Source organism: Culex pipiens, chromosome 3 (genome assembly GCF_016801865.2).
Source record: "Culex pipiens pallens isolate TS chromosome 3, TS_CPP_V2, whole genome shotgun sequence".
NCBI classification, from domain to species: domain Eukaryota; kingdom Metazoa; phylum Arthropoda; class Insecta; order Diptera; family Culicidae; genus Culex; species Culex pipiens.
This window is the reverse complement of record NC_068939.1, coordinates 18,543,402-18,569,716: the sequence shown is the minus strand read 5'-3', so window position 1 is coordinate 18,569,716 and position 26,315 is coordinate 18,543,402. Positions and strand designations below refer to the sequence as shown.

General features: G+C 39.0%; 2 protein-coding genes across 16 annotated transcripts in view; one reads left to right on the top strand and one right to left on the bottom strand.

The window, feature by feature from the left end:
- The first annotated feature begins 752 nt into the window (after window positions 1-752).
- On the top strand, window positions 753-9,008 carry LOC120426040 (uncharacterized). The gene is made up of 3 exons (XM_039590720.2): window positions 753-972; window positions 1,030-2,903; window positions 6,998-9,008. Exons 1-3 carry the CDS (start codon window positions 922-924, stop codon window positions 8,877-8,879), a joined length of 3,807 nt encoding a protein of 1,268 aa, XP_039446654.1. The 5' UTR covers window positions 753-921; the 3' UTR covers window positions 8,880-9,008.
- Window positions 9,009-13,257: 4,249 nt separating this feature from the next.
- Window positions 13,258-26,315, bottom strand: part of LOC120413442 (supervillin) — a 536,783-nt gene continuing 523,725 nt past the window's right edge. For 13 of the 15 annotated variants that reach the window (XM_052709426.1, XM_052709435.1, XM_052709432.1 and 10 more), the window contains 3 exons: window positions 21,634-22,404; window positions 18,931-21,425; window positions 13,258-15,294 (listed from right to left, as the gene is read on the bottom strand). In XM_052709426.1, the coding sequence (XP_052565386.1) occupies window positions 15,055-15,294; window positions 18,931-21,425; window positions 21,634-22,404 (3,506 nt within the window). In that variant the 3' untranslated portion in view covers window positions 13,258-15,054. The remainder of the gene's footprint in view (window positions 15,295-18,930; window positions 21,426-21,633; window positions 22,405-26,315) is intronic. The other 2 variants (XM_052709430.1, XM_052709437.1) reach the window with 2 other exon arrangements.

The window sequence follows — 26,315 nt, the reverse complement described above, 5'->3', positions numbered from 1 at the left end:
AGAACCCCTGTGAATAACATTGTGAGTTTGGACCGGTTTTAAGTGTTTTTCAACATTTTTCATTTGGTGCACCAGAGCACCACCTAGGCATATGAGCAACTAAATATTCAGGAGCACTTTTTTCTAAATTACAGAAAAAGCTTATTTTTATCAAAACAAAAGTTTATACACGTTTTGACTATTCATAAACAAGACAAAACATTGTTATTAGTCCGATAGTTTTATTATTTTCCTAATTTTTCATGAAAATGGTTGTTTGTGGGTTTTGAATGAGCCAATCAAAGAAACCTGAAAATGCAGAGATTTTAGAATTTGTAGTTAATGCTTCAAAAATATGGTCTTACAGCAAAGAATAAGTAGTTTTTAACACATTTCGAAGCGTTTTCAAACAAATGAACCAATAGATTTGAAGAAAACTAGATTTTGTGGTTTAAAAAAAAGTTGCTCATCTTCCTGATGGTGCTCTGGTGCACCACTTCAAATTCTACTTTTTTGCCCCAATTCGATGTTTGTGGGTCAAAGAAAAGTATTTCCTTCATTATTGTACCAAAATTAAGCCATTTATTATTTTTACGATAAGCAAACAGCTCTGGGCGTTAGAGGGTTAAACAAAACCTTCGCATATTTACTTGTTTACCAATATTATTTGAGTAACGCCACTAAAATAACTTTCTTTGTCGTTTTGAATGAGCTTTCCAACTGGCAACCTTGTCTATAAAATTTTCTTGAACTGTCATCCACTGTTTTGCAACGTAAACGTAAACAAAGTTGCATTTTTCTCACAAATTGGAGGAAAATTTCTTTAAAAAAGTGTAATTTTAGAATAAAAATGGTTCCAAAAAAACCGTTTGCCGCCTAAACACCCTACTTAACCGTAAAACAGATTGGTGACTCTGGTGTTGCATTGAAAACCGAAGCAAAATGGACATCTTCCAGAACCAGTGTTCGGAGAGCCTCGGCTTCGATTCCATGGTAAGTTTCGCGCAGGTGACTTCTAGATTCCCCCGACTGAAATGACTTTCCCTCCAGCTCGCCTCAAACCCGATCAACTCCCCGCTGCAGAGCACCGATTCGCTGAACTTTAGCTCGTCGCCGTACTACAGTTCGATTCCGCTGGTCAACGGGAGTGGCGGCGGCATTTACGTCACCAGCACGGATCAACCGCTGAGCACCGGTCCGAACGATGTCGTGCTGCCGAGCATTTTCGTCAAGGTTCCGATGCAGATCAACCAGCAGTACCAGCAGCAGAACCAACAACAAGAGACTTCGTCGCCGTCGTCGTCGTCCCGGACCGGCAGCCAGGAGGTTATCAAGTGCGAGGACAAGTTGGGAATTTGCAAGCGGGAGGTCGGAGATTTGCGGGCGCTGGAGAAGGGCACGGCCATGGTGCAGCTGCCGGGCAGTGCCCAGAGTTATATGGGTGAGGAACGGGTTGGGTCGGAGGCGGATCAGGGGGTGAGCGAAGAGCTGAGTTTGTTCTGCTGTGAGTTGTGTCCGTTTGTTACGGTTGTGGAGCAGAATTTGATGGATCATAGGCAAGCGCGACATCCGAACGGGGAGCGGGACGCGATCGAGTGGATGAACTGTCCGGCTTGTGGGAACAAGTTCCGTCAGAGACGGTCGATGGAAACGCACCTGCTTGAGGACCACATGATGGCTAGTTCGGAAGTGCAACTGCTGGTAGATCGCAGGTTTCCGGGAGGGTCGTCAGATGGTGGTAACGGTGTGCCACAGGTTTCACAGGTCGTGACTTCGGCTTCGGAGACGCAACCGATGCAGGTCGCTCCGGAACAGAGCAAGAGTCGAATCTACATTAAAAATGTGCAACTGCTCAAGAAACCGGACGTCATTGAGCAGGAGAACGTTCAGCAAGAAACCGACCAGCAGCAGCAAGGTCGCAAGATCTTTATCCGGAACGTTTCCCTGCTGCAGAACGCCAACTTTATGCAAAACTCGGTGGACTTTTCCAGTCCGTCCGGTCTACACGAAAGCAAGTACAGCTTTGTCGTTCCGGCTCCGAGTCCCACCAGCGAATCGCCCCCAATAACCGAGTCCAGCACGACTCCCCAGCGTAGTAAGATCTTCATCCGTAACGTTGACATCCTGCGGAACCCGCTCATCCCGATTCCTCTCCCGCCGGTCATCGCCTCAACGTGTGAAATGAGTCGCGCCAGCAGCAGTGAAAGTCTGTACACGACTCCACCTCCACCACAGGTCATCAGTCCGGCCACGTCCATCTCCAGTCTTGGACCGCCAACGGTCACGATGGGTAGTTCCGGGCTCAACATGCTGATCATGCCGAGTGGCAGCAACTCGAGCACGCCCCCGACAACGTGCACTCCGCCAACGAACATGTCCGTTTCCAGCGGACCAACCGATTACTCCCAGAACCAAAGTGGACAATTCGCCCCACCGCGGAAGAGCAAAATATTCATCAAGAACATTAGCGTGCTAAAGGCGCCGACGATTCACCTCAAATCGGTTGACGAACTCAACCTGATGACGATCGATCAGCTGCAGCTGCAGAACCTGCTCCCGCCACTCAACGGCAACTCTTCAACGCAAGGTTTGGACGGAATTGTTGGCCTGGAAGGGGATCACGATCAGCAGCAGCAGCAGCAATTGCAGCATCAATCGATGGATGAGGATTTTGAAGGTTTGCTGGATGTGGAGACGCCCTCGGAACTGGTCGATCATTTTGAGGACGATGGCGGAGGTGGGCAGCAGTATCAGGACATGCAGGGTTGCGAAACGGTTGCGTGTGCTGGCGTGGACGGGAATGAGAGCGGTGGCATTCAACAGGATGTGTATCAGCAACCGTTTGATAATGATTTCATCATTATTGAGCCCGGCACGAGCTCGACGGAAGAACTTCACTACGAGGGATCGGCGGACCATATGAGGTGAGCAGTTTTAGCTTGATATAATGTTGATGTTACTCAGGGTGTCTCCACTGGCACTGCCGGGGGCAAACGCAAAGGCGAATCGACGACAAGCCCACTGCGGTGCTTGTCGAGAGATCAAATTTCTTAAATTTTCCAAGTTCATCGGGAGTTTCCGTTCATGGGTCGACGACGAGTTAATAAATTAAAAAAAGTTGAAAAATCCAAAAACTCAAAATTTTAATAAGTTGCAAATTTCAAAAATTAAACTTTTAGATTAAAAAAATAAAAACAATTTAAAACATTTGAATTAGAAAAAAATTAAAATCAGAAAATTGAATATGCTTATTCTAAAATAAATAAAAATTAAAATAGAACTTCAAAAAGTACATACCTATTTAATATTTCACAAAAAACCTCTCTAAACCAGGGTAGATTTTTGAAAATGTATGATTTAAAAACAACTGTATTGATTGCATTTTACAAAGCTTTTTTCATAAGCTTACATAAACTTTTAAAAAATGTGCAACCGCCTTTAGGTCAGACTTTGATCAGAGTCGAGGGACATAAACTTCAAAAAATATTTGCAACGGCCTTATTTAAAAAAAATCAAATTCTAAAAATTTAAAATATTCTAGAAATTTGACAAATTTAGAAAATTCTTAAAATATTCAACATTTATAAAATAATAAAATTCTAAAAACACTTTTTTTTTATTCTAAAAATACCACAAGTTCTTAACACTTAAAATTTAAAAATTTAAAAATTATTAGAATTTAAAAGTTCAAAAAAATTATAAAGTTCTAAATTTTTAAACCACAAAAAAATGTAAGGATTCTAATTCTAAGCATTTTTATTTTTTTTTATAAAAAACTATAGAATTTGAAAAATTAAATTTTAAAATTCTTAAACTGCCCATGTTCGTATAAATGTCCCATATGCAAAAACAGCAAGCTGAGAAAAACGCATTTAAAGTTTGTCCCATACATAAGGCTACGTGTTAAGTTTTCGCGAAAAAACTGGATTTCCTCCTGATTTCTAGAACAAAGTACTGGATGTTACAGGCTCTTTTGAAAGAGCACACGATTTTGAACCAAACTGCATCAAAAACTCGAAATCGATGAAAATGCATATGGGACATTTATGCGATCAGGGGCAGTAAAGTACTAGTTTAAAAAATTGGAAAAATTAAAATTCTAAATATTAAAAACATTAAACCATTAAAATTAAAAAAAAAATGTTAAGCTTCGAAAAAATCTAAAAAAATTAACAAAAAAAATATTAATCAATTCTTGAAATATTTAACATTTCGAAAATAATTAAATCTTTTTTTTTTATTCTAAAAATACTACAAATTCTATACATTTAAATATTCTAAAAAAAAATTGTCAAAGATTCAAAAAATTTTAATCATTGCGAAAAATTTAAGCATTTTAAAAATTTCTAAATATTTGCACATTGTTTGTTTCACTTTAAACATTTTAAAAACTATAAATTCTGAACAATTTTATAAAAAATTATAGTACAAATTTTATAAACCAGTAAAATAGCAATAAAATTAAAATACTATAGATTCGTTGAATTTAAAATTTCTAACAGTGTTGAAACTAGTCCTAAAAATAGTTAAGCTCGAAAAAAAAATTAAAGATTCGCAAATTACAATTATGAACAAAATTAAACCAACCAATTTAAAAAAAAAACATACAAAGAAACGTAAACAATTTTAAAAATATTTAGAAAATAAATAAAAAAGCGAATATTAAGGACTTCGAAAAAAATATCAAAGGATTCATAAAATTCAAAATATGAATAAAAAGTAATCTAAAACATCTGAAACATTATAAAAATCAAGAAATTCTAGATGCACAGAAAATAATAAAAATAAACAAAAATTAAGAAATAAAAAAACTCAAAATCAAAAGATAGAAAATTTTTAATTATGTAAACATTAAAAAATCTGGAACATAAAAAAATAGAAATTCGAAAATTGATTGAAAAAAATTTCAGTGAAAACAAAAAAACACTCCATAAATTCAAACTATTAAAAGTATTCTAACATTAATTTAATTGATAAATGATTAAAAAATAAACAATAAAAAAAAATCAAAAAGTTCAAAATAAAAAGATATTGAAGATGCATTAAAAATATAAATATTTAAGAATTAACAAAACAAAAGAAATTATGTTTAAAATATGTTTAAAGAAATAAAAAAATGAGCCAGTGAAAAAAAAAACATAAAATTAAAAATTAACTATATAATCAGAAAATCTAAAAATTGAGATGAGAAACAGGGATGGTATTTACTCGTTTCCTCACCGATGGCGAGAGCTTTTAGATATCGTCCCTCGCTCAAATCATCAAATTTTTGGCGTTCTCCCAAAAATGCATCAAGAGAGCGAAGCGAAAACGACGCCGATGAAATAGCGAGCAACGAACAAACCGATGCGTAAGACGGAAAAAAAATCTCTCACACAGCCAGTCCCCTCGCTCAAAAAGCAAGAGAAAGAGCAATCGTGAAATTCTCTCGCCCGTAAGCCCTGTAGAAATGAGTTCATTTGTGTGCGTGAGCTCCAGTGTATGTATACAGCAATTTCGTGTGCGTGCCTCTCCGGTTGGAACGATAGTTCCATCGGAGCCAGCGAGAGGGTATTTCTCGTCGATGTGATGGGCTTTCGATATTCGCGATAGCAAGCCGACCATCACTCGGCTGCGAAAGAGAAGAGAAATTTTAAGAGACGAGGAACGCACCGAAATATGCATCAATGATAGTGCGATGGTGATGGTTTACCTACCCTGATGAGAAATATATAAAAAAACATACCTGAATAAAAACAATCATTTTAAATTTAATTTTCAAAAAATAAAAATCAGTTGCAAAGTAACCGTCGACCTTACAAGTCGCATTATCAACGCCAGTCCGCAGTTTGTGTGCGCGTCGCCGCTTTTTTTAAAATGTGCACCGTAGACAAAAACAGTGTGGTTCTGGATTTTTGTCAACTCCAAACCCAACCAAGCCCGAAGCTTGTAAAAAAATTCCTCGCAGACCTTCAAGTAAACCAAGAAAACTTGCGAGCATTGCAATTATGCAATAGAAGAAAAATAGCCGTGTTGCAGTTCGCCGACTCAGCAGTGGCCTCGTCCATCATCGACAAACCTCTGGTATATCAGGGTTGCAAAATCCCGATTTACCTGGACAACAACGCTACGGAAGTTCGTGTGCTTGACCTACCTCTAGGCATAAGCAATGACGACGTAGTAAAAGTGATGAGTAAATACGGCGAAATTTTGACCATTGCCAACGACCGCTGGATTAACTTCTTCCCAGGAATCCCAAATGGAGTTCGGACCCTGCGGATGTTGCTGAAACAGCCAACGCTGAAATCAATCACTGTAAACAATGCTGCTGCAACAGTGACGATTATAGGCAAAAAATCGCTTTGCAAACTCAAAGCAAAGAACAAAAAATGTGCGGATTCAACTAAAAAGGTGAACCAAAAAAGCAGTACACCACCGATTGAACCTGAGCCAAGCAGCAGCAGCAGTAAAAGCAACAACAGTAAAGCAGACCAACATCCAAAGCAAACGAGTCAAATTGACGAAGAAGACAACGATGGATTCGAGACCGTGCTTTCTAAGCACACTCGCAAAACCCGGAAGCGCTTACAAGCATATTTGGACGCGGATGACGAATTGACAACAAAACGAAGAGAGATGGCTGAAGAAGAATCAACAGATGAAGAAGACGAAGATGTCATAAAAGCAAAATATTATAGGAATAAGTGTTATGAGATAACTGTTAAATCCCTGGAGGAAGAGGACGAAGATAAAATTGAAGAACTTGATAATTTAAGATCAAAATTTTCCGCTAAATATTTGAAACATAGACAGAAATCGTTAGAAAAAAGGCATGGTAACAATTATTGAAATATAGCCAGACAAGTGATTTAAAACTCTGTAATCTTTCCTCTTCCACTATCCACCTTGAAGAGATGAATGCACAATGGTGTAAAGTCTCTATAATAAAACAAAAAAAAAAAAAAAAAATAAAAATAACATTACTATTTATCAACCAGTGGGAAAATCAGAGATTTTTTCAATTTTTTGTCTCTTTCAGACTCCCGCTGCAACCCACCGAAATGCTGGATCATCACCACATTAGCGGACATCATCACCAGCTTCAACCCGCGTTGCCACCGCCATCACTTCCCCTGGAACAGCCTCCACCTTCGATTTGCCCAACCACCACCGCGCAGTACAACACCGGCCAAACCGACGAGGACATCCTGTTTGTGTGCGCCGAGGAAATCATCAACCTTGATCCGACGCCGTCAATCCCCCACATCCCGCAGCAGCAGCAGCACGAGTTCCAACAGCAGCTGGAATTGCAGGAACCTGCCCAGCAGGGCCGCATCTACGTGTCGGACAATCTGATGGAACCACAACCACCAGCACCTTCGACATCCTGTGTTCCGGTTACGCCGGCGCCACCTCCCCCCTCTCCGACGACTCCCACTCCGATCGACACGCCTCCTCTGAGCAAGTTGGAACAGATTGCGAGCGAAGCTCCGGACGTGAGTGAGTCGCAGCAGCAGCAGCAGCAGCAGGATAAGGATGGACGGGCTCGCAGTCGGGGACGGCCAAAGGGCGCCAAACAGACCGGGATTACGAAGCTGAAGAAGTTGTACACGAATTTGACCCCGCTCGAGGAGGGCTACAAGTGTGACTTGGTGGATTGTGGCGTACGCTTTCGTCAGCAGGAAACGCTTGCCTATCACAAGAGGTGCCATTACGAGGGAGGAGGAGATGGAGGTACGGCGCAGACGGATGTGGGGACTCGGTGTCCGGAGTGTGGCTCATTGGAGTTTCGAAATTGGAACACGCTCCACACGCATCTGTGGCGGGAGCATTCGATCGATATGGAGCTGTACGCGTGCCATTTGTGTAACTTCAAGACGCCTGTTCTGTGCCGGTTGAACAACACCCACATGAAAATTCACAGCGACGTGAAAAATTTCGTTTGCGCTGTTTGCGATAAGCGGTTCAAGAATAACAAGCAGCTTAGGAATCACCGCAGGTCTCACCGCGATCAGCAGCAGCAGGTTCCACGACCGCCGGCGCCACCTCGCGAGCCAACGCCGGAACGCACCTCCGGCACAACCCCAGTCAAGTGTGTCAAATGCGGACTCAAGTTCCCCAACCAAAAGTCGCTCAAATCCCACGTCGAGCTCCAACACTTCCAGGAAGCGGCAACGTCCACCGCGACCACCGGCGCTAACGACGCAGGTCCACGTCTGCGTTGCTCCCTCTGCTCCATGATCTTCAAAACCCGCTACCTGCTGCAATCGCACGTGGCCAAACATTCCGACGAGAAGCGTTTCTCGTGTGAACACTGCGACTACTCCACCAACGACCACAACGCCATCCGGCGGCACAAAATGCGCCACAACACGAGCGGTCAAAAGTATCGCTGCTCGTACTGTGACTACACCAGCATCCAGAGCACGACCTACCGGAAGCACCTCGAACGGATGCACGCGGACGTGGCCTCGGCCCTGCTCTACAAGTGCTCCCGCTGTGCGTTCGTCTCCATCAGCGAGGTCAAGTACCAGCTCCATGTACGAAACGCCAAGCACGAGACGGACGCCGAACAACAACAAGCACCACAACCACCGGAAGAATCCCAGGAGCGCCACTGCGAAAGCGTCAACTCGGATGTGGTCATTGTGGAGGGCGGCGGCGGCGAACGCGCTGACCTGCTTGTCGAGGAGCAACCGCCGCTGGATGCGTTTTCGTTGATTGCGGTCGGAAGCGATGGGCAGCAGGTGCTGCATCCGATGATTCGGCCGGCCGGATTTGCGCACAATTTGTCCAAGGTGGACAACTTTTATGGGTACGCCACGGCGGGGATGGATTATCAGCCGCAGCAGGCGCAAGGGTCGGAACAGCAGCAGTTGGCGATCGTGACGGAGGGGACGATGGGATACGGAGAGGGTTAGAGTGTCCTCGGGGGTGTACCCTTAACGAAAATGTGATATTAGGTTTAATATTTAATGGGTCAATGTGCATGCCTACGTTTATTTATGTGCAAATATAACGCATAAATTAAAACAGACGCACGTTTACGATGTCCATCCGAAATTCAAGCTAAATAAAAGTTACTCAAATTTATTTACTTTTCATATTTCTTAAATTGTGACTTGAAATCACATAAAAGTTTTGAGAAAAGTTCTTTTATTTATTGAGCATGATTTTTAGCATCCATTTACCCCTCGGTCGTTTCGGTTTGTTTTGGTTTTTTGACGTTTGTCTGCTTTTTAACTGGGCTACGGCCCAGTTATCGAAAGAATATAAGAAATTTGCCTCTAAACTAAGTTCAGCCGGCTAGCATGTTTCGAGACGATTGTCGTTTGGTGTGTTATACTATTTTTTTTAAATACCTTTAAAAAAACTCGAACTTTCATAATTAACAATTCAATAATTCTTAAATTCTTACATTCTCCATTTCAGTAATATTTTAGGTTTAAGATTGAATAAAAACTTTTTAATACGATTTTCCGGAATGAAATTTTAGTGGAAATCTAATAATCGAGAACGAATTGTTTTTTCAAACCATTGATTTTTTGATATTTCAAATTTTAACTTTTATTTGAGAAATTTTATTTTTCTCAGCTTCCGAATAAACAATTTTAAATTGTTCGTGGTGTTTATTTCATTCGATCGTAATATGACAATTAGAGGGTGACGATTCTCGAGATTTCCAATTTCCCGGGAATCGAGAGTTGAATTTGGCAATTTCCCGGGAATTCCCGGGACTCGGGAGTTTTTTTTACTACGCCAACAGTGTCAAAAATTTAAAATGAAAAGTAATAAATTTGTTTCTTTTGAATGAATTCAGTTACTGTTAATTCATACTAATTCTATGAAACGTTAATTTAAACAGCCTCATTGTTTTGAGGAACTCGAGGAACTATATAAAACTTTTGATTATTTTTTTTTTTCTGAATCTGCAAAAACAAAATCGTTTCTTGAGTTTTTTAAGACTCAAAATTGTAGTTTAAAATATTTACGAATCGCACTGAGTGATTGTGAAACTTGTTATTAGATTTTTGTAAAAAAAATAACTAATATAGCTTATATATAATTTCCCACTATCGGGCATTTTGCAATATGATAAACAACGACTCAAAACAACAATTTATTTTTTTCAATTTTTTAGTTCAGCATTAAATATTTATTGAAAAAATATTTACAGATATCAGGAAAACCCAAATGTTCAAAAAAAACTAGATTGGATTGCTATGCTCAAGAGAAAAGCTTTTCCCTTTTACAAATAATTCGAAAAAATAATATTTGAAAATAAAACATTTGATTTCATACTTGGGGTGTAACTGCTAAATAATTTTTAAGGTAAATTTTTGGGTCCACCTTTTTTTGGCTTCTCTTAATTATAGTTATTGGAATTTTCGACAAGTTAAAATTTACACTTTCTGAATAAGAAGATTAGAGAAACATTGGTTTATTCGAACTTGAACTTCAAACATTGGACATTCAATGTTCTAAACAATTTTTAATTATTAAAATGTTTTTTTCTGATTAATTTACATAATTTTGCTTCGATATTTATAAGTTTAAATTTCCCGGAAATCGAGAGGTCCAAAAATGGTCAATTTCCCGGGAATTCCCGCTCGTCACCCTCTAATGACAATCGTAATTTCTCGACTCACGACCAAGATTTCTCGATAGTAAGATAACGATCGACAAATCTCGATCTACCATTGACAAATTACGATCGTTATTTTACTGTTGAGAAACTTCAATCGTGGATCGAGAAATTACAATCGTAATTTGTAATACCATTTTTTTAAATATTTTTTTTTTGTTTCAGCGGAATATTTAAAAAAAAAATCTAAATTCAATATTTTTTATGTGAAAAACTTCTAACTTCTAATTTAATCTAAAAAAAACTTCTAACTTCAAATAATTTGAAAAACTGGGTTGGAAATTTTCAAGCTTTACAATTTGATGTATAGGCTTACAGATATAAGTTATAACATTGCTCATAACTGAAAATAGAATATTTTTTTTCAGTGTGGTAGAAACCTGGATAGTAAATTAGCTCACGAAATTATTAAAACGAATTAAATTGAAAAGCTGTCAAAGGCAAACTTATGGGAAATCGGACAAGCTTTTTGGTAAAAATATTTACGAGACTAAAAAATCAAGTCCACAAAAAAACCTACTTTTAGAAAAAAAAATTTAAGCCGCTGTATCTTCCCAAGGATTGGATATAAGATAATGGTCAATATGGAGACTTTTATGTAAAATTGTCTTGAGAATCGATTCCCACTATCTGTTTTAAAAAATTTTGGCGTTTAGACCACCTTTCAAAAAAAAAACAGTTTTAGTAATTGATTTTTGTATTTTTTTAGAAGAGACATACCATTCTGCCTTTTTCTTCAGTCTTTTTGTTACTTCTTAGGCTATTTTCTCAAAAATTTTGAACGAAAAGAAGTCGTGACATACCCTTAAAATTTAACTTTTAAACTTAAAAATCAAAAAATCTCATAAAAGTAGAGTGTATTTTTGTTTCAGTGTATTTTTTTCAGAAAGCCCGTCCAATTTCCTACAAGTTTGTTATTGACCACTTTTTGATACGATGCAACGGCTTCGAGATACAGTAATTTTTGAATTACAAAATACAAAAATATTTAAATAACTTACACCCTTCTCAAATGTTACTTTCGAGTACAATTGGCTCCATATACACAAAAATGGCTAATTTAAAATTTTCAAAAAATATTCAATTTAAAAACAAATATGAAAATTGATTAAAGTGGATATAGGACCAATAATTACACTCTCCACCCCTTTTATGGTTATGTTACAGCTAACCTAGGGACCATCCATAAACCACGTGGACACTTTTTTGGTAATCTCGAACCCCCCCCCCCCTCGTGGACAATTGTCCATACAAAAAAAAATCTTTTTTGTATGGAGCGTGGACAATCGCCATACCCCCCCCCCCCCCCCCCTAAAGTGTCCACGTGGTTTATGGATGGTCCCCTATCTTTTTTTTGTTTTATATTTCTTCTGCTAATGTTACTGAAACGTCCTCTTAAACGTCTTTTCAAGCCTGATAATCATGCCCTTAGTTTTTGGATTGACAAAAACAAGGTTTTTGAAACATTTAAAACTTCTTTAATTTATTATTTTTTTTACATTTTCAAAATTTTTGGTGCTTGTGAAATTTTTGAAATTTTAAGTTGTTTTTGTTATTTTGAATTATCTTAATTTAAAAAATTAAAATTGTTGAATTTTTTTTAAAATTTATGTAATTTTTAAAGAAATTAAATTTTTGAAATGGAATACCCGATTCGAGTAGTAGTTTGACAGTTCCCTCCATAAGAAATACATACCAATCGTGTTGAGTACTCAATTTTTGAAGTTTTAATTTTATTGAAATTTAAAAAAAAATGATTTTTTTTTACTTTGATTTTAATTTAATTTTTGAGATTTTGAAGTAATTACGACGGTTGTATCCCTGAATCTTGAAATTCCTAATTTCTTAATTTTTCAGTTGGTTAAATTCTAAACTTTTAAAATAATTAATTTTAAAGTTTTTGAATGTTTTGAATATTGAATCTGTAATTCTTAAATTTCTAAAATTCAGTCAGTCACAGTCATTGACCTAGAAATAAATTCGCTCAGAGAACGTCTAACATTCCCGAGATTCCTCTCCCATGATCGCTTTCAAATGACTTCTGTCACCACGCGGCAACCACTACGAAAAGAGAGACGAAAAACTAGAGAAATTAGAAAGAGCATGTTGTCGAGCGGCTGCTTGAGTGGTGCTCATTTTTCGTTCGTTTCTTCTTTGTGTTTACGTTCACCGACCGTCGCCAAGTAATGAAGATCATGATAGGCGCTGTCAGCTGTCAGCGTTCTTGAAAATGATCGCTGACAGCAAGTTTTTTCAAATTTCGCGCAGTCCCATTATTCAGTGACAGATCTCTCTTCAAGCAATGTTTAGCACTATCGAATGCCGCGTGTGTTTGGTTTCAAGTCTTACCCATACAAACTGTTTCTTTTTTTTTATCCATCACTCTCGAAATACTAGATTTATTTTTTTCGGAATTTCGGCATTAAAGTCAAAATTTTAAATTATGGACAGATTAGGTTAACAACCTGTATTTGGGAATTTCTTTTTGTTCTAAACCCAACAACACCAGTTTATTTTTATTGGTAAAAAGTTTTTCCATTTTTTTTCTTTATATTTATCCGTAATATACTGTTCCTTTCGGTTGCATTTTATTCCGTCTTACAAATTTTTCTCACTTGTTTTTCTGCTCGTTTTCTTTTCTCTGTATCCACCTGTTTTTTTTTTGTTGTTTATCGTAGTTTCCCTTTATTTTAATCATTTTTTTTTTTCGCTTTCGGGAAGAATATTGTTAAGCAAAACATAACAAAAAAAGAAATGAAAAAATGTTTTTCTCTTGATGAAAGATGAATTGTTAATCTTATTGTTTTTTTTGTTTACTATTCGAAGAGACGAGGTGTGTGTTTTATTTTTTCTATTTAGTGATTGTTTGTGAGCGTTTCGCGATTCGATTTCCGTTAGAAAAGGTGTTACTTTTAGTTATGAATTCTGATGCTTTGTGATTGGGGGGGTCGGCGTTTATCGTAAGTTGTGTATTTATTTCACTGTTGCTTTTTCTTGAATAATAATAATAATTATAATAGTATGTTTGCGTTTATGTGTATATTTTATATATTATGGAACACAGCGTTACTTTAGCGGGTTGTTCTCCCATCGAATTTCCGGTCGCTCGTCTCTCTCTCGCATCGATTCTGTTTTTGTTGTTTGTTTTGTTTACGTCTCTAAATAGCACACAGAGTTGCACAAAAATCGCACGGCTGTTTACAAAATATATTTATAATGTTGTTCGATTTGTTGTTTTTCCAACAATCAGAAGAGGAGGGGCAAGCTTTTTATTTGTCAGTTCTTTGCTTAAGTACTCGCGCTTGATCGACTTTTTTCCCACTAAAAGCTAGATATTGTTGTTGGTTGTTTCAATAATTACAGTTTACGCAATCATCTGCATAAGAGAGAAGGGAGCTTTACACATTAACGAATACACGAATAATTTAGAGCACGAAAGTTTTTTTTTCTACAAAAGAGAGTACTTTAAAATAATAAACAAACGAAAGCAACAACACTACCTGCACTAAGTATTTTTTTTTAATTAATAATATTAATATGTTTGTTAAACGTTACGCACAGCTACTAGGGGGGGTAATAAAATTACAATTTTTACACAAAGGTTTGCTTTACTTCTGCATGACTTTTATGGCGCGAAAGAATATACTTTTCAATTGTTATCGTTTTGCTGGGTTTAGCTCAAGCTTGAAATCGTTGCCCGTTTTGGTTCGCTAAAGCTAAGGGTTTGTTGACAAACAAACGTAAATCATCAAATTCATCAGTCACTTCTTACCAGAGCCATCTATAGCTGTGAGCGCGGACAATTTCAACCAGCTGTCAAATCGCCGTGGTGAGTTTCATTCAAATTGACCGTTAAATTGTTGATTGATGCATTTTGAAGTAGATTTACGCCCGTTTATCTGTGGTTGAAGGTTAAAAAAGGGGTGAAATCAGTGCAGTTTTAAAAACGAAAGGGAAATCTCTGACGAGGGATAAGAAATTGTGTTTTATTTAGGTTTTTTTTTTTGTAATAATTGTGACACAATCTCAGCAATAACAAAAGATTTTTTTTTTCGAATAAAGTGGGGGTCGCACACTCTCAAATTTTATAATTTTCTAATAGTGGTTTGTTAAAGCTAATCAAATAAGATAATCACGCCCCTTTAAATTTTTTTTCAGGGTAAAAACAAATAATAGGTTTAAGTAACGAAAAAAAAAACAAATATAAAATTTAAACGAGTTGAGAACGCAAAATTTTGTAACTTGCCTTGGCCAATGATGATGCCACAAGCAGATAAAAATTGAAAATAATAGAAATAAACAGAAATATTACAAAAAATAATAAAAACTTAAGGGCGCCCGACGTAATCTCATCCCAAATTTTACAAATATATCTAAAGCAAGATCTTCCCGCACACACTGAACAACATCATAACAAAAAATAAGAAATTCTCTCTAAACTTTCCTTCCTTTTAAAACAGACCCCGCTCCTTCTTGAGTTTGGTTTGCTTCCACGCGGGCAGCTGGCCGTACTCGGGCTTGGTCAGGCCCAGCCCCGCCGGGAAGTCCTCCGGCGCCAGGTACAGCTCCAGCTTGGTCGGGTCGACGCCCTCGGGCAGGGGGCGGTCCAGCAGCACCTGCAGCGGGTACTCGCGGCGCGACAGCAACGACAGCTGGCTCGCGATCGGCTGCGGGGCCGACTTACGACCATCCTGTAGGAAAATTTAAAAAAATATCAAATTAGGAACATTTTCAATTTAAGCGAAAAAATAGATCCTTCTTCTGCCACAAACAGAGCAGCGAAACAAAAAACGAGTCAAATTGAGTTGATTTAATTTTTAATTTTTGAAAAGGCGCTTTTCTTCTTAATCTTAAGTTTAAAAATCACGCGGGAGGGAAAACGCTTAAAAGATAGAAAGGATTGGCGCGCGCATAGCGTTTAGCATTAATTTCACTGATAAAATGGAAAACAAAACGTATTGTTGAGGGTAGTGGAAAACAAGTAGGGGTACGGTCATGGGAAACTAGTTGCGAGGATCACAAACAACAAAAAATAGGGGCGATTACTCGGAAACACTTATCTGGTTGTTAAGGCTACACATTACACTGCTTGATACTGACCTTTTTTTTGTTTTGCTTACTTTGTTATGTGTGAGAAGAGTTTAAAATAAAGAATTTGACATTTTTAAAATTAAGCGTTGTTTGAGCTTTTGTTGAATCCCTCGAACAATAAAACTGGCATTACATGAAATTAAAACCCATTTTGTTTTAAATAATACGATGAGTATTTTAAGGCAAAAAATGCAGTTGATGATTTTTTATTAATATTTTTTTAAAAGAAATTCTGTCAACTGGGGCAAATCTGTATTTAGTCTTTGAAAAAATGGCTATTATTGGTTGAAATACATTTTTTCAATAATTCATCGCCGCCATTTTGGCCGCCATCTTCGATTTAAAAATTATAATACAGTTTTCGAACATTTATTCAATTTCAAGTCACTATTATAGAAATATGAATAGTATACTTATAAGTATTGTAAATTAATATGAGTAACTTTTATTTTCATGTTTTATCAGGAAAATGTTATGCATCGGTGGTCCCCTCGAAATTTTCCGTTCAACCCAGTTAACGAGCAGCATTCGGTGACTGGTCTACGTTCTCAGCCCAGTTACCGAACAAGTACTGTACAATCCACCGTTAAAAAAAATGGTGGAAATTATAACTTTTTGAAACAAGAGCTAAAAAATTCGACTTTTCAGCATCCATTTCAGTGCTGAAAAGTAGAACTTTTCATCATTTATTTTGAAAAGTTTTATTCGATTCTGTTATTTTTGGTACAGACAAGTAGTTTTTTTTTGTCGTTCAAGAAAAGGTAAGTAGTATTACGACGGAAATGCAAAAATTATTTCAGCGTAGTTTAGGTGTCATACTTAAGTTTGACAATCAAAAATGACATCGAAAAAAAAAAAATGTTTTTTTTTGTATTAGATTACCCACAGTGAAATTTTTCCGAGGCATTCGGATAATCGAGTCTGGACTGTATTCACTTTTGACAAAATTGAGATTTTTGCTCCAGGTGGTAGAAGATGTTCTAACGCATTTTCTGAAACTTGAACAAAAAAATCCTTTGCAAAACATGTGTTCGAGTTGGTACTCAAAAAAAAAATTGAATGAAAAAAAAATGTTTTGAAATGCATTTTATGCTAGTTAATTTGTTTTTCAATCATTACTTTTCAACAAATGAAATTTAGAAATTATAAAAAACCTAATGTAAAAAATTTTACAATTTAAAATTTCAAAGAATTAAGAATTGAAAAATTTAGAAATTCAAAAACTTCAAAATTGAGAAATTCTACAATTAAAAAATCAGAAGTTTATAAATCCAACAAAATGAAAAAATTTTTTTTTGAAATCAAAGTCTCATAAATTCAAAAATTTTGCAATTCAAAGATTAAACATTTAGAAAAAAATCAAAAAACGATCCACAAATTCTAAATTCAAAAAATGAGAACTTGAAAACCCCGAAGTCCTTGCCAAAATTTTACAATAAAAATACCGCGTCGCGTCGTTTCAAATTCTTAAAAAATTAAATCAGAAATATCAATTCTAGAGACTTGAACAATTTAAATACAGTGTGTACTTGTTTTGTTATTAGATTATTTTTTCAAAAGGTCCTATTTACATAGGAAACCTATTACTCAAATGTTGTTTTGAAACTTTACTCTAGATTTGAAGTCCTCGATTGGTTGCACTAATCAAATCACGGAACTAACAAATTAAAGAGTTTTTGATTTTTTTGAATTTTTGATACTTCAATTTTTGAAGTCATGAAAATTAGAAAAAAAAAATTAAATCGGTGTTTTAACATTTTTGAAATCTTATATTTTTATTTCTGAATATTTCACGATATCAACAACTAGTAAAACAAATTCAAAATTTAATTCTGACTTTTTGACAATTCTGACATACTATGCGGCCGGTCCCAGGATTCCGGGGGACGAATTAGATTCTTTGGTCCAGTAAAAAAGATGCATGCTTACCCCACACCACGTAAAAGTGTTTTTAAAAGTAAAAAAAATTAAAGAATTTAGATTTTATTTTTTTATTTTTTTTTATTTTGGATATTAAGATTTTTAAATTGTTGGAAATTTAAAAATTCAGAATTTTTTCAAATGTTAATTTTCATATTTTTAATTTTTATATTTTGAATAAACAAATTCTGACAATTCTGGTTTACTATGTGACCGGTACCAGGATTCCGGGGGAAGAATTGGATTCTTTGGTCCAGTGAAAAGAGCAAGATGAATGTGAGAAATTCTCTACCAAAACCGGAAATGGATTTTATTTGTATTTTTTTGATTTGTCTCAAACTTTGTGGGGGCCTTCCCTATGACCAATTAAGCTATTTTGTGTCATTGGTTCACCCATACAAGTCTCCATACAATTTTGTGCTGCTGTCCATACAAAAATGGTACGTACATATTCAAACAGCTGTAACTTTTGAGTGAATTTTCTGATCAATTTGGTGTCTTCGGCAAAGTTGTAGGTATTGTTGAGGACTATAAAGAAAAAATAGGTACACTGAAAAAATGCAGATTTTTTAATCAACGTTTTTTTTTAACATAAACTCAATTTTCCATAATACGTATTTTTTGATTTTCGAGATTTTTTGACATGTTTTAGGGGACAAAAACCCACAACTTTTAAACCATAGAGAAATATGGGCAAAAAATCTGCCGCCGAGTTATGATTTTTTGAAAAACAGTGATTTTTGAAAAAAATTAAAATTTTATGCAATAACAAATTTGAAGAAATTTTTTAATGTAAAATTAAATTTCCAATCGAAAAGAAAAGTTTTGATCAAAAAAAAAAAAACAATTTCATGTTTTAACATTGAAAGTCGGACCATTAGTTGCTGAAATATCGACATTAGAAAATGGTGGGTTGTTTTGGTGAGACTTAAAAAACTTTAATTTTCCTGTTTGTTTTCCCTCAAGCGGCTGTATATCAGCAACCCGTGGTCCAATCTTTAATGTCTCTTGGGCAATTTTATAGCAAATTTTCTGAACTGTTCAAATAAAATATTTTCAGACATGGTCACTTATGGTCACTATTTTTAAAAATCGAAAAACTGCAAATATTTCGCTAAAATCAAACTTACGCTCCATACAATTTTTTTAAAATTTGTATGGAAATTTTGTTACGAGGGGTCTAAAAATCCGATTTTTTGCGTTACGTAATAAAAGAACGCTCCCAACATCGCGGGTCACCCTCAGCTCAAACAACCTTTTCAACATCAAAAATATAACAAATCATTCCCAAATTTTCCCCATTCGCCCACACCTACCTGCACACTAATCTCGGCGACGTCGTCTCGCTGCTCCCAGTCCGGGAACATGGCGATAAACTCCAGCGGTTCCAGCCCCGCCCAAACCACGTACCCGTTGATCTCATCCAACGCCGACTGCTGTTGCTGACCATTCTCTTCTTCTTCCTCTCCCTTATCAGCACCCCCATTTCTCGTTGTCTTATCACAGTTTTCATCGTCATCCGACGACGTTCCTCCGGCATTTCCGTTGCCATTTTCGTCCACCTCCACCTCGGTTTTGTTACCGTTGGTGATCTTTTTCGGGCCGGCGCCATTTTGGGCCTGCTTGGCCTTCCAGTAGGCGACGGCCGTTTCCATGGCGACGCGCCGTTCCGACTGCCAGCGGTTTTCGCCCGAGCGATTGCTATCGAAGCTGCTGGGTTGGGCACTGCTGTCTTCGGAGTCGCTTCCACTGCCGGTGGTGCTGCCGCTGGCACTGCCTTCTTCACCGGTGGTTGGCCACCAGCCCTGCCAGAGCCAGAGGACGTGCCCGTTGTCGATGAGGAAGATGGTGGGTTGGCGGGCGGTGTAGAGATCGTCCTGACGGAAGGGGTACGGGGAGGGGAGGTCTTTGGAGCGGAGGTTGTACTGGAGTTCGGTGGCCTCGAAGTTGCCGTTGTTGATGCTGGTGAGGTGGAAGAGTCTGGGGGTGTAGTGGAAGGTTTGGTGGGAGGTTAGGAGCGAGTGGTACTGGTGACGGTTCTCGCTGCCGTCGATGGCTTCGAAGAATTCGTGGGTTTCGTGGCCTTCGCTGAGGGTGGCGCTGGTTAGGGAGGGGAGCGTTTCGTCGAACAGTTCGCTGTAGCGGTTTTGGATGATGGCGTTGAGGACGTTTTGGCCGACTTCGAGGGAGTGGCGAAGGGCTTTGCAGCCGTTCCAAAGGAGGGCGCGACCTTTTTCGCCGTGGATGAGGATCATGGAGGCGCGGGAGCGAAGTTGGCGGGCGTTGCAGGTCACCTCGGTGCAGACCGTTTCTTCCGGGTAGTTGCCGGTGATGATGTAGAGTCGCCACGCGTTCCGCGGCGTCTTTTTGCTCTTGTGGATGAACATGATCTTGAAGAGACGGATAAATGCGGACGATTCTTGGCCTTGGGCGACACGCACTTGGGAGCCCTTTTCTTTGTCCAGCTCGATGGTTAGCAGCGCGGCCGCACCCTTTTCGTTAGCCGGAGCGTCCTTTCCGTGCCAGCAGAAATAGGCGCACCGATCGCGGCCAACGACCGTGCTGCGGTTCGAGACCTTGCCGCTGAGTTCCCGTACGGTCACGCTGACCTGGTACATCCAGCGGACGGTGTAACTCTCGTCGGAGTAAAAGTGCCCACTGGACGATCCGTTGATCTCCTTGTACTCGTACTCGTCGATCTCCCACTGGGTCACCGATTTGGTCAACACGTCAAAGTGACGCATCGTGTCCGTGTCGTAGTAAAAGTTACCTCGACCCAAGCTGGAGTTTTCCAGCACCAGGTTCGGCTCCACGTATGGTTCACCGCGGAACAAGGCTTCCCCATCAACGGGTTTGATCTCCAAGATCGGACTGTCTCCCCCAAGAGGATACCCGTCATCCTTCAGCTGCACCGTAATGTCCGGCCAGTCGAGGAACTTCTGTCGGAACAGGATCGTCTCCATGTGCTGCGTTACCTTCGCGATCAAGCACCACTCTGGTCGCACGCTTCCAGCCTTCGCCACCCTCCTAACATCGCGCTGGCGATCGCCACTGACCTCGGCAAAGTTCACCGGACTCAGCTGGCACATGTCGTAGCTGTACTCTTGCATAAACATCTCCTGCGCCAGCTTGATCGCCGCCCGCTTTGCCTCACTACCGGCGTTCTTCCCATTCCAGATGTACAGCTCGCTGCCGAAATCAAACACCAAGATCTTCCGCGCGTCCAACATGGCGATCTTCGGTGCCGCTCCCCAATACTCCTCCAGCGGCACCAACGTATCGTCCTCAAACTCGTACACCTTGGTCGTCTCGATCAGACAACTCTCCACCAGCTCATCCTCATCCGCATGACCCGCCTCGCAAACGCCAGCACCCTCATCCTCCTGTCCCCTTCCCAGCAGCTTCCAAAACTCCCGCTGCTGTCGCTCACTCGCTCCTCCAAACTTCCCATCGTTGATAACGACCACCGCCGCAGCACCACACCCAAGGTCCTTATCCCGCAGAATCACGTCGCAAATCTCCTTCGCGCGCGATCGCTCGATCACGTTCGCCAACGCGCCGTTCCACACAAACAACCGCTCCGGCGTGACCAGCACGAAGCAGTCGCCACGGTTGATTGACCGCGCCACCGGTTCCACCAGCCGGCTCTGCACGTGCCGGCGGCCCTTAACCTGCAGCAGCATCAACGGCCGGTACGGGACGAAGCTCTGGTTCAGCGGCAGCGAGCTCGACTTGAGCGACACCGACTTGAAGTCCTCGACGGAGGCGAGACCCGCGAGGGCTTCGATGGCCAGGTTGCTTGTTTTGGCGACTAAGGAGTTGCGAAGAGAGCAGGCACAGAAGAAGAAGAAAAAGCACAAGACATGGGCGTGAGTTCACGGGGAGAATGCGGTTAGAACTTTGGAGGGGGAATTTGGGAGGGAAAGAGTTTCAGCAACAGCACGAAACAGGCAAAAAAAGATTGTATCAAGGAGGAAAGGGATGTTGGTGAGAAACGGGGAACAGCGACACACACTTACTTGATTCTAGCTTGAGTCTTTTCAACTCTTTATCGGCGATACCTGTTTTGATCTCGGTGTACTCGGTCTGCAGGTCGTCGCGGGCCGCCAACGTCTTGAGCGGATTCCGCGAGGCCGGGCCCTGCCTCCGGCGCGGACCCTGCACGACCTTCTTCTGCGTGAGCCGCGGCTGGGAACTGTCCAGCTTGAGCGTGTCGAAGTCTCCGATGGCGACCTCCGCCAACGACCCGGTCGTGGTCAGGCTACTGCTGCTGCTCTTGGTCATGGTCATGCTGCCACCAGTAGCTGATACGGTTTGCTCGACTTTGGTGAAAAAGTTGCCAAAGCTTTCGTCGTCCAGCTTTGGAATTGAAACCTTGGAACCGCCGGCAGCGTGGGACTTGAGGTCCCCACCGGCTTCCCCGTGAACCCCGCTGCCACCACCGGGGACACTTATGCTACGCTTCATCATGCTGTCCACTCCCACGTGCGATCTGCTGTTGATGTGCTGTTGTTGCTGACTGAGTTGACTAGAAAGTTGCTGGCCGACGGCGGCCAGCGCGGCCACGGCACCGTTCTGATTATGGTGGGCACCTCCTCCTCCTCCTCCGTAGGCCGTCGACACCATCATCGACGGACTCTTGGCCAGGCCCAGCTGGGGCGGCGGGTTCACACTGCGGAACACGCTCATCGGTGGCGACTGCTTCGTGTCGGATTTGATGAACGGCAACTTGGGCGTGCGGGCCGCGGCCATCCGGCCCGCCACGGTAAAGTTGGTGGCATCCGAGAGTTCTGCAAGTGGAGCAAAAAGATGTTGGGGGTTGAAAAAAGTTGCAATGATGAGACGGTTTTCTTGGTGCAATTTTGAGGTTGAATGCGCACACGGTGATGGAGGCACTCATGCAGCACTAAATACTGCATCAACTCATTGTTTTGCTCTAAAAAGATCAAGAATGCAGTTTGCTGAAAAATATGCTGATCACCTGCGATCAATGTTATATCACAGCGTAACTCTGTGGTTATATTCTCAATTAAAATTGAAAATAACAAACCAAATAGCGATCAAATTGTAAATTTTATAGATGTATTTAAAAAAACCTCCTTCACAGGCTTTTAGGTCATGACATGACACCGTAAATACGGGATTATTTAAGTTTTCATAAATCTTTCTCAAATGTTCGATGGCTAGAACTCCAAACTTTGGCCAAAAGTCAATGTTTTTAAAAAAAATAGAGCAAATTTAAATCTCACCAACATTTTTATTTTACTGTTTGACTACAGTTTAAAGCATGAGCATGAGCATGAGAGATCACCCATGGTTGCCCCTCCGTTGCTGAACAGAACCGTAATATCCTTTCAGCACTACTGATTATATGCTTCGACGATCTAGTGGTGTTTCCCTTATCAACAGCATGTATGAATGCGCTGAAAAGATAAAACACCATGATTGCTAAAGCTAGATCAGTTGCGAATAGGTAACAGTCATTGGCCACCAACGGCGCCCGCCATGTCAGTTTGTAGATCTCGATTTTAAGGGACGGGAATGTTAGTTAGCGCAGGTTGCTACTAGGGCAGCTGATTTACTCTGTGCTTACACCCCACGAGCGCCGGGAACCTGAAAACTTGTTAGTAGGATAGGGTGTTTGGTCAGGATTCATCATAGAAGATGATGATGCGACCCAAAATCATAGTGTTTGTTGAAAGGTATTATATTTTATTCTCAAGGCAAGCAATCGGATGTTGCGGATGAGACATTTCCCGTTTATCGGCTGTTGACTTTTAATTGAAATGGTTTAATCTTAGACAGCCGGCTGTGGAAAGATAGAACCAAAATTATTTGTAATTAAATGATGAAGAATTTAACAGTGTACTTTTTGATTGAGCTGTTTTTATGAGTTTTACATGATTTATGTTTAGTAGAGTACTGATTAACGAAGCGAACGACGAGTTACGATGTTTATCGAGCTGAAATTGTATGATAAGGTTTTGTTGTTGTTGTTGCACACCGACGACGAACGCGAAAAAAAAAAACCTTGCGACCCGACGGAAGGGCATCGCAAATCAGACTGGCTCAATTGTCATCGATGACAACCAGAGCCACCCGCACCTTAACACACATACACGCACGCGAAAAAAAACGAAAAACACACCGACGACGAACGCGAAAAAACACTGCGAACCGACGGAAAGGCATCGCAAATCAGACTGCGGAAATGAAGAGAAAGAAAACAACATAAAAAAAATAAATAAAACCTAATCACATCAAACCAATCACCCCATGCACACAAAGAGCGACACAAAAGAGACGAAAATTATCCCGAAAAAACAGGACTGCGCGTCCACCGAAGCACTGCACTTCTGATGGCATTATTCAATTATTATGCCCAATCACCTCATGCACACAAAGAGCGACACAAAAGAGACGAAAATTATCACGAAAAAACAGGACTGCGCGTCCACCGAAGCACTGCACTTCTCTTTACTGTTTGACTACAGTTTAAAATCGAATTATACATCAAAAAGTACGAAGCATAGAAGGAAAATAAACAGGAAAATTGAAGTTTTCAAAGTCTTGCTCAAACAGTACCCTACCTTCTAGTGCCAATTCTATGCTAGTCTCAGCAACTAATAGTTCATTTTTCAATGTAAAGAAATAAAAAAAAATATAACATTTTCTGACCCTTAAATTTTTTTTAAGATTTTGGATTCGAGGCTCAAGGAAGTATTAGACTACGACCAACAAACAAACTTTTTGACAGTTTGGCCCGCTCTGTTTTTTTTGCCTGCATTTGTTAGCAGAAACGTCAAATACAAAAAATAGTCTAATAGCTCCTTAATATTTCAAAGTAATATTGAATATTTGGCCCTTTACAAAGTTTGTTTTCGAATTTGAAATTTCAAAATATTTTTTTTTTCGAGGAGATCACAAATTTAAGTTTGACGTTGTCTGTTACTTCATTTGAATTTTTTTTTGAAAAAAAAAATGTTTGTTTGGCGTTTTATTGAATTATTGGAAGAGATCAGAAAATTTCACAAATGTTAACATTGAATATTTGACCATTAGCTGACATATTGGCACTTGAAAATGGTGGCTGTATGGGTAAGACTTTCAAAACTTAAATTTTCCAACAATTTTCCAATTTTCTTATTTTTTATCCGCTGTGTCTCAGCAACAAGAAGTCCAAACCCCAATGATTCATAGATAATTTTGAAGGAAATTTTCTGAACATTCCGAAAAAAATATTTTAAGGAATAGACAATATCTTTAAAATTGAAAAACATGTTTCGGCTAAAAAACTTTATCTTGAAAACGACGTACTTTTTGAGAAAAAAATGTACAGTATTGTAGATTTCAAATTTAATTTTACATTCAAAAGTAAGGATAAAATTAATTGAGTAAGCTTTCTATTTTTTCCGAAAAAAAACATTTAAAAAATCATAACTTGGTGCGAAATTTGAGTTTGTGCTTCTCTATTGCTGAAAAGTTGCGGAATTTGCCCCAATTTTTTTTTTAAATTTAAAAAAGGTTTTTTTTACTTCTTTGGTGATAGGGAAGGCCCCTCATAAAGATACCGGCGATGGAATAATCATCATCAAAAGAAAATCATTGGACGCTCATCTAGAGAAAAAAGACAGAAGGGAAGGCTCTTCTCTTCGCGCACAAAAGATCGGTAAAAGGAATAAAAAAAAAATCATAATCTCGATTATTCGGCGGAATATCTTTTTCACTACTACACTAGCAAGTGTAACGTCACACTTCGAAATATGACCTGCCAACTTTTGTAGATGGGCAATATGTGTAAACAAAGTGAAATAAATATTTTTTAGTGGTGTTGACAAGGAAATTAACAAAAAATCTTCAGTAGATTGATTTTCTTTGAGAAGTTCGGGAGCGATTTTCTTTTCCGTGATTTGCCTCCTCTCTCTTTCGCGGCTGAATAAAGTTCGTAAGCGAAATTGTTTTTTTTGCGATTATTCTATCCCTGCTCTCTACTTTTGGTGAACAGTAAATTGGTTCCACTTTGACAGTTCAAAATTGAGGCAGTTTTGCGAACCACTATTCAGCACCCAGATTATATTGATGTTAAACTACATCATAAAAGAGGTAATATTCTACCTTCCAAATTTCCACATTTTTATACTGTGTGTAACATAATAAAGAAGAACCATTTTTGAACGATGCATTCTGAGACAATATTTTAATGTTTTTCTAAAACAACAATGGTCGACCGGGAATGATAACTTTCAGAGTTTAGGACCAAAAAAATCATCGTAATATTTAAATTCTAACCGATTTTAAATGTTAGTCTTTTTTCTAAAATTTTCAGAATGTTGTTTTCAAAAAGTTTTTTTTTGCACTACAGTCCAGACTTGATTATCCGATGGTCTCGGGAGAATTTCAGTTCAGATAATTGAATCATGATTTTTTTAAATTTATTTAATATTCAAATTTGACTAAAATGTAGTTGTAGAACTCGAATTTGACGTTAAAAGTAACGCAGAAAAAAATGATGGTAATATTCATCAGAAAATGATGACAGGAAAAAAAGTATAAAAATTGAAATTACGAACCATGGTTTTAACATTATAATGAAAAATTGTTTTCAAATGCATTTTACACCTGTCAAGTTGTTTTGCAATCATAAGTTTATAAAATATCGATATTAATAACAAAAAAAAAATCATTTTTTGGTGCTGTACAT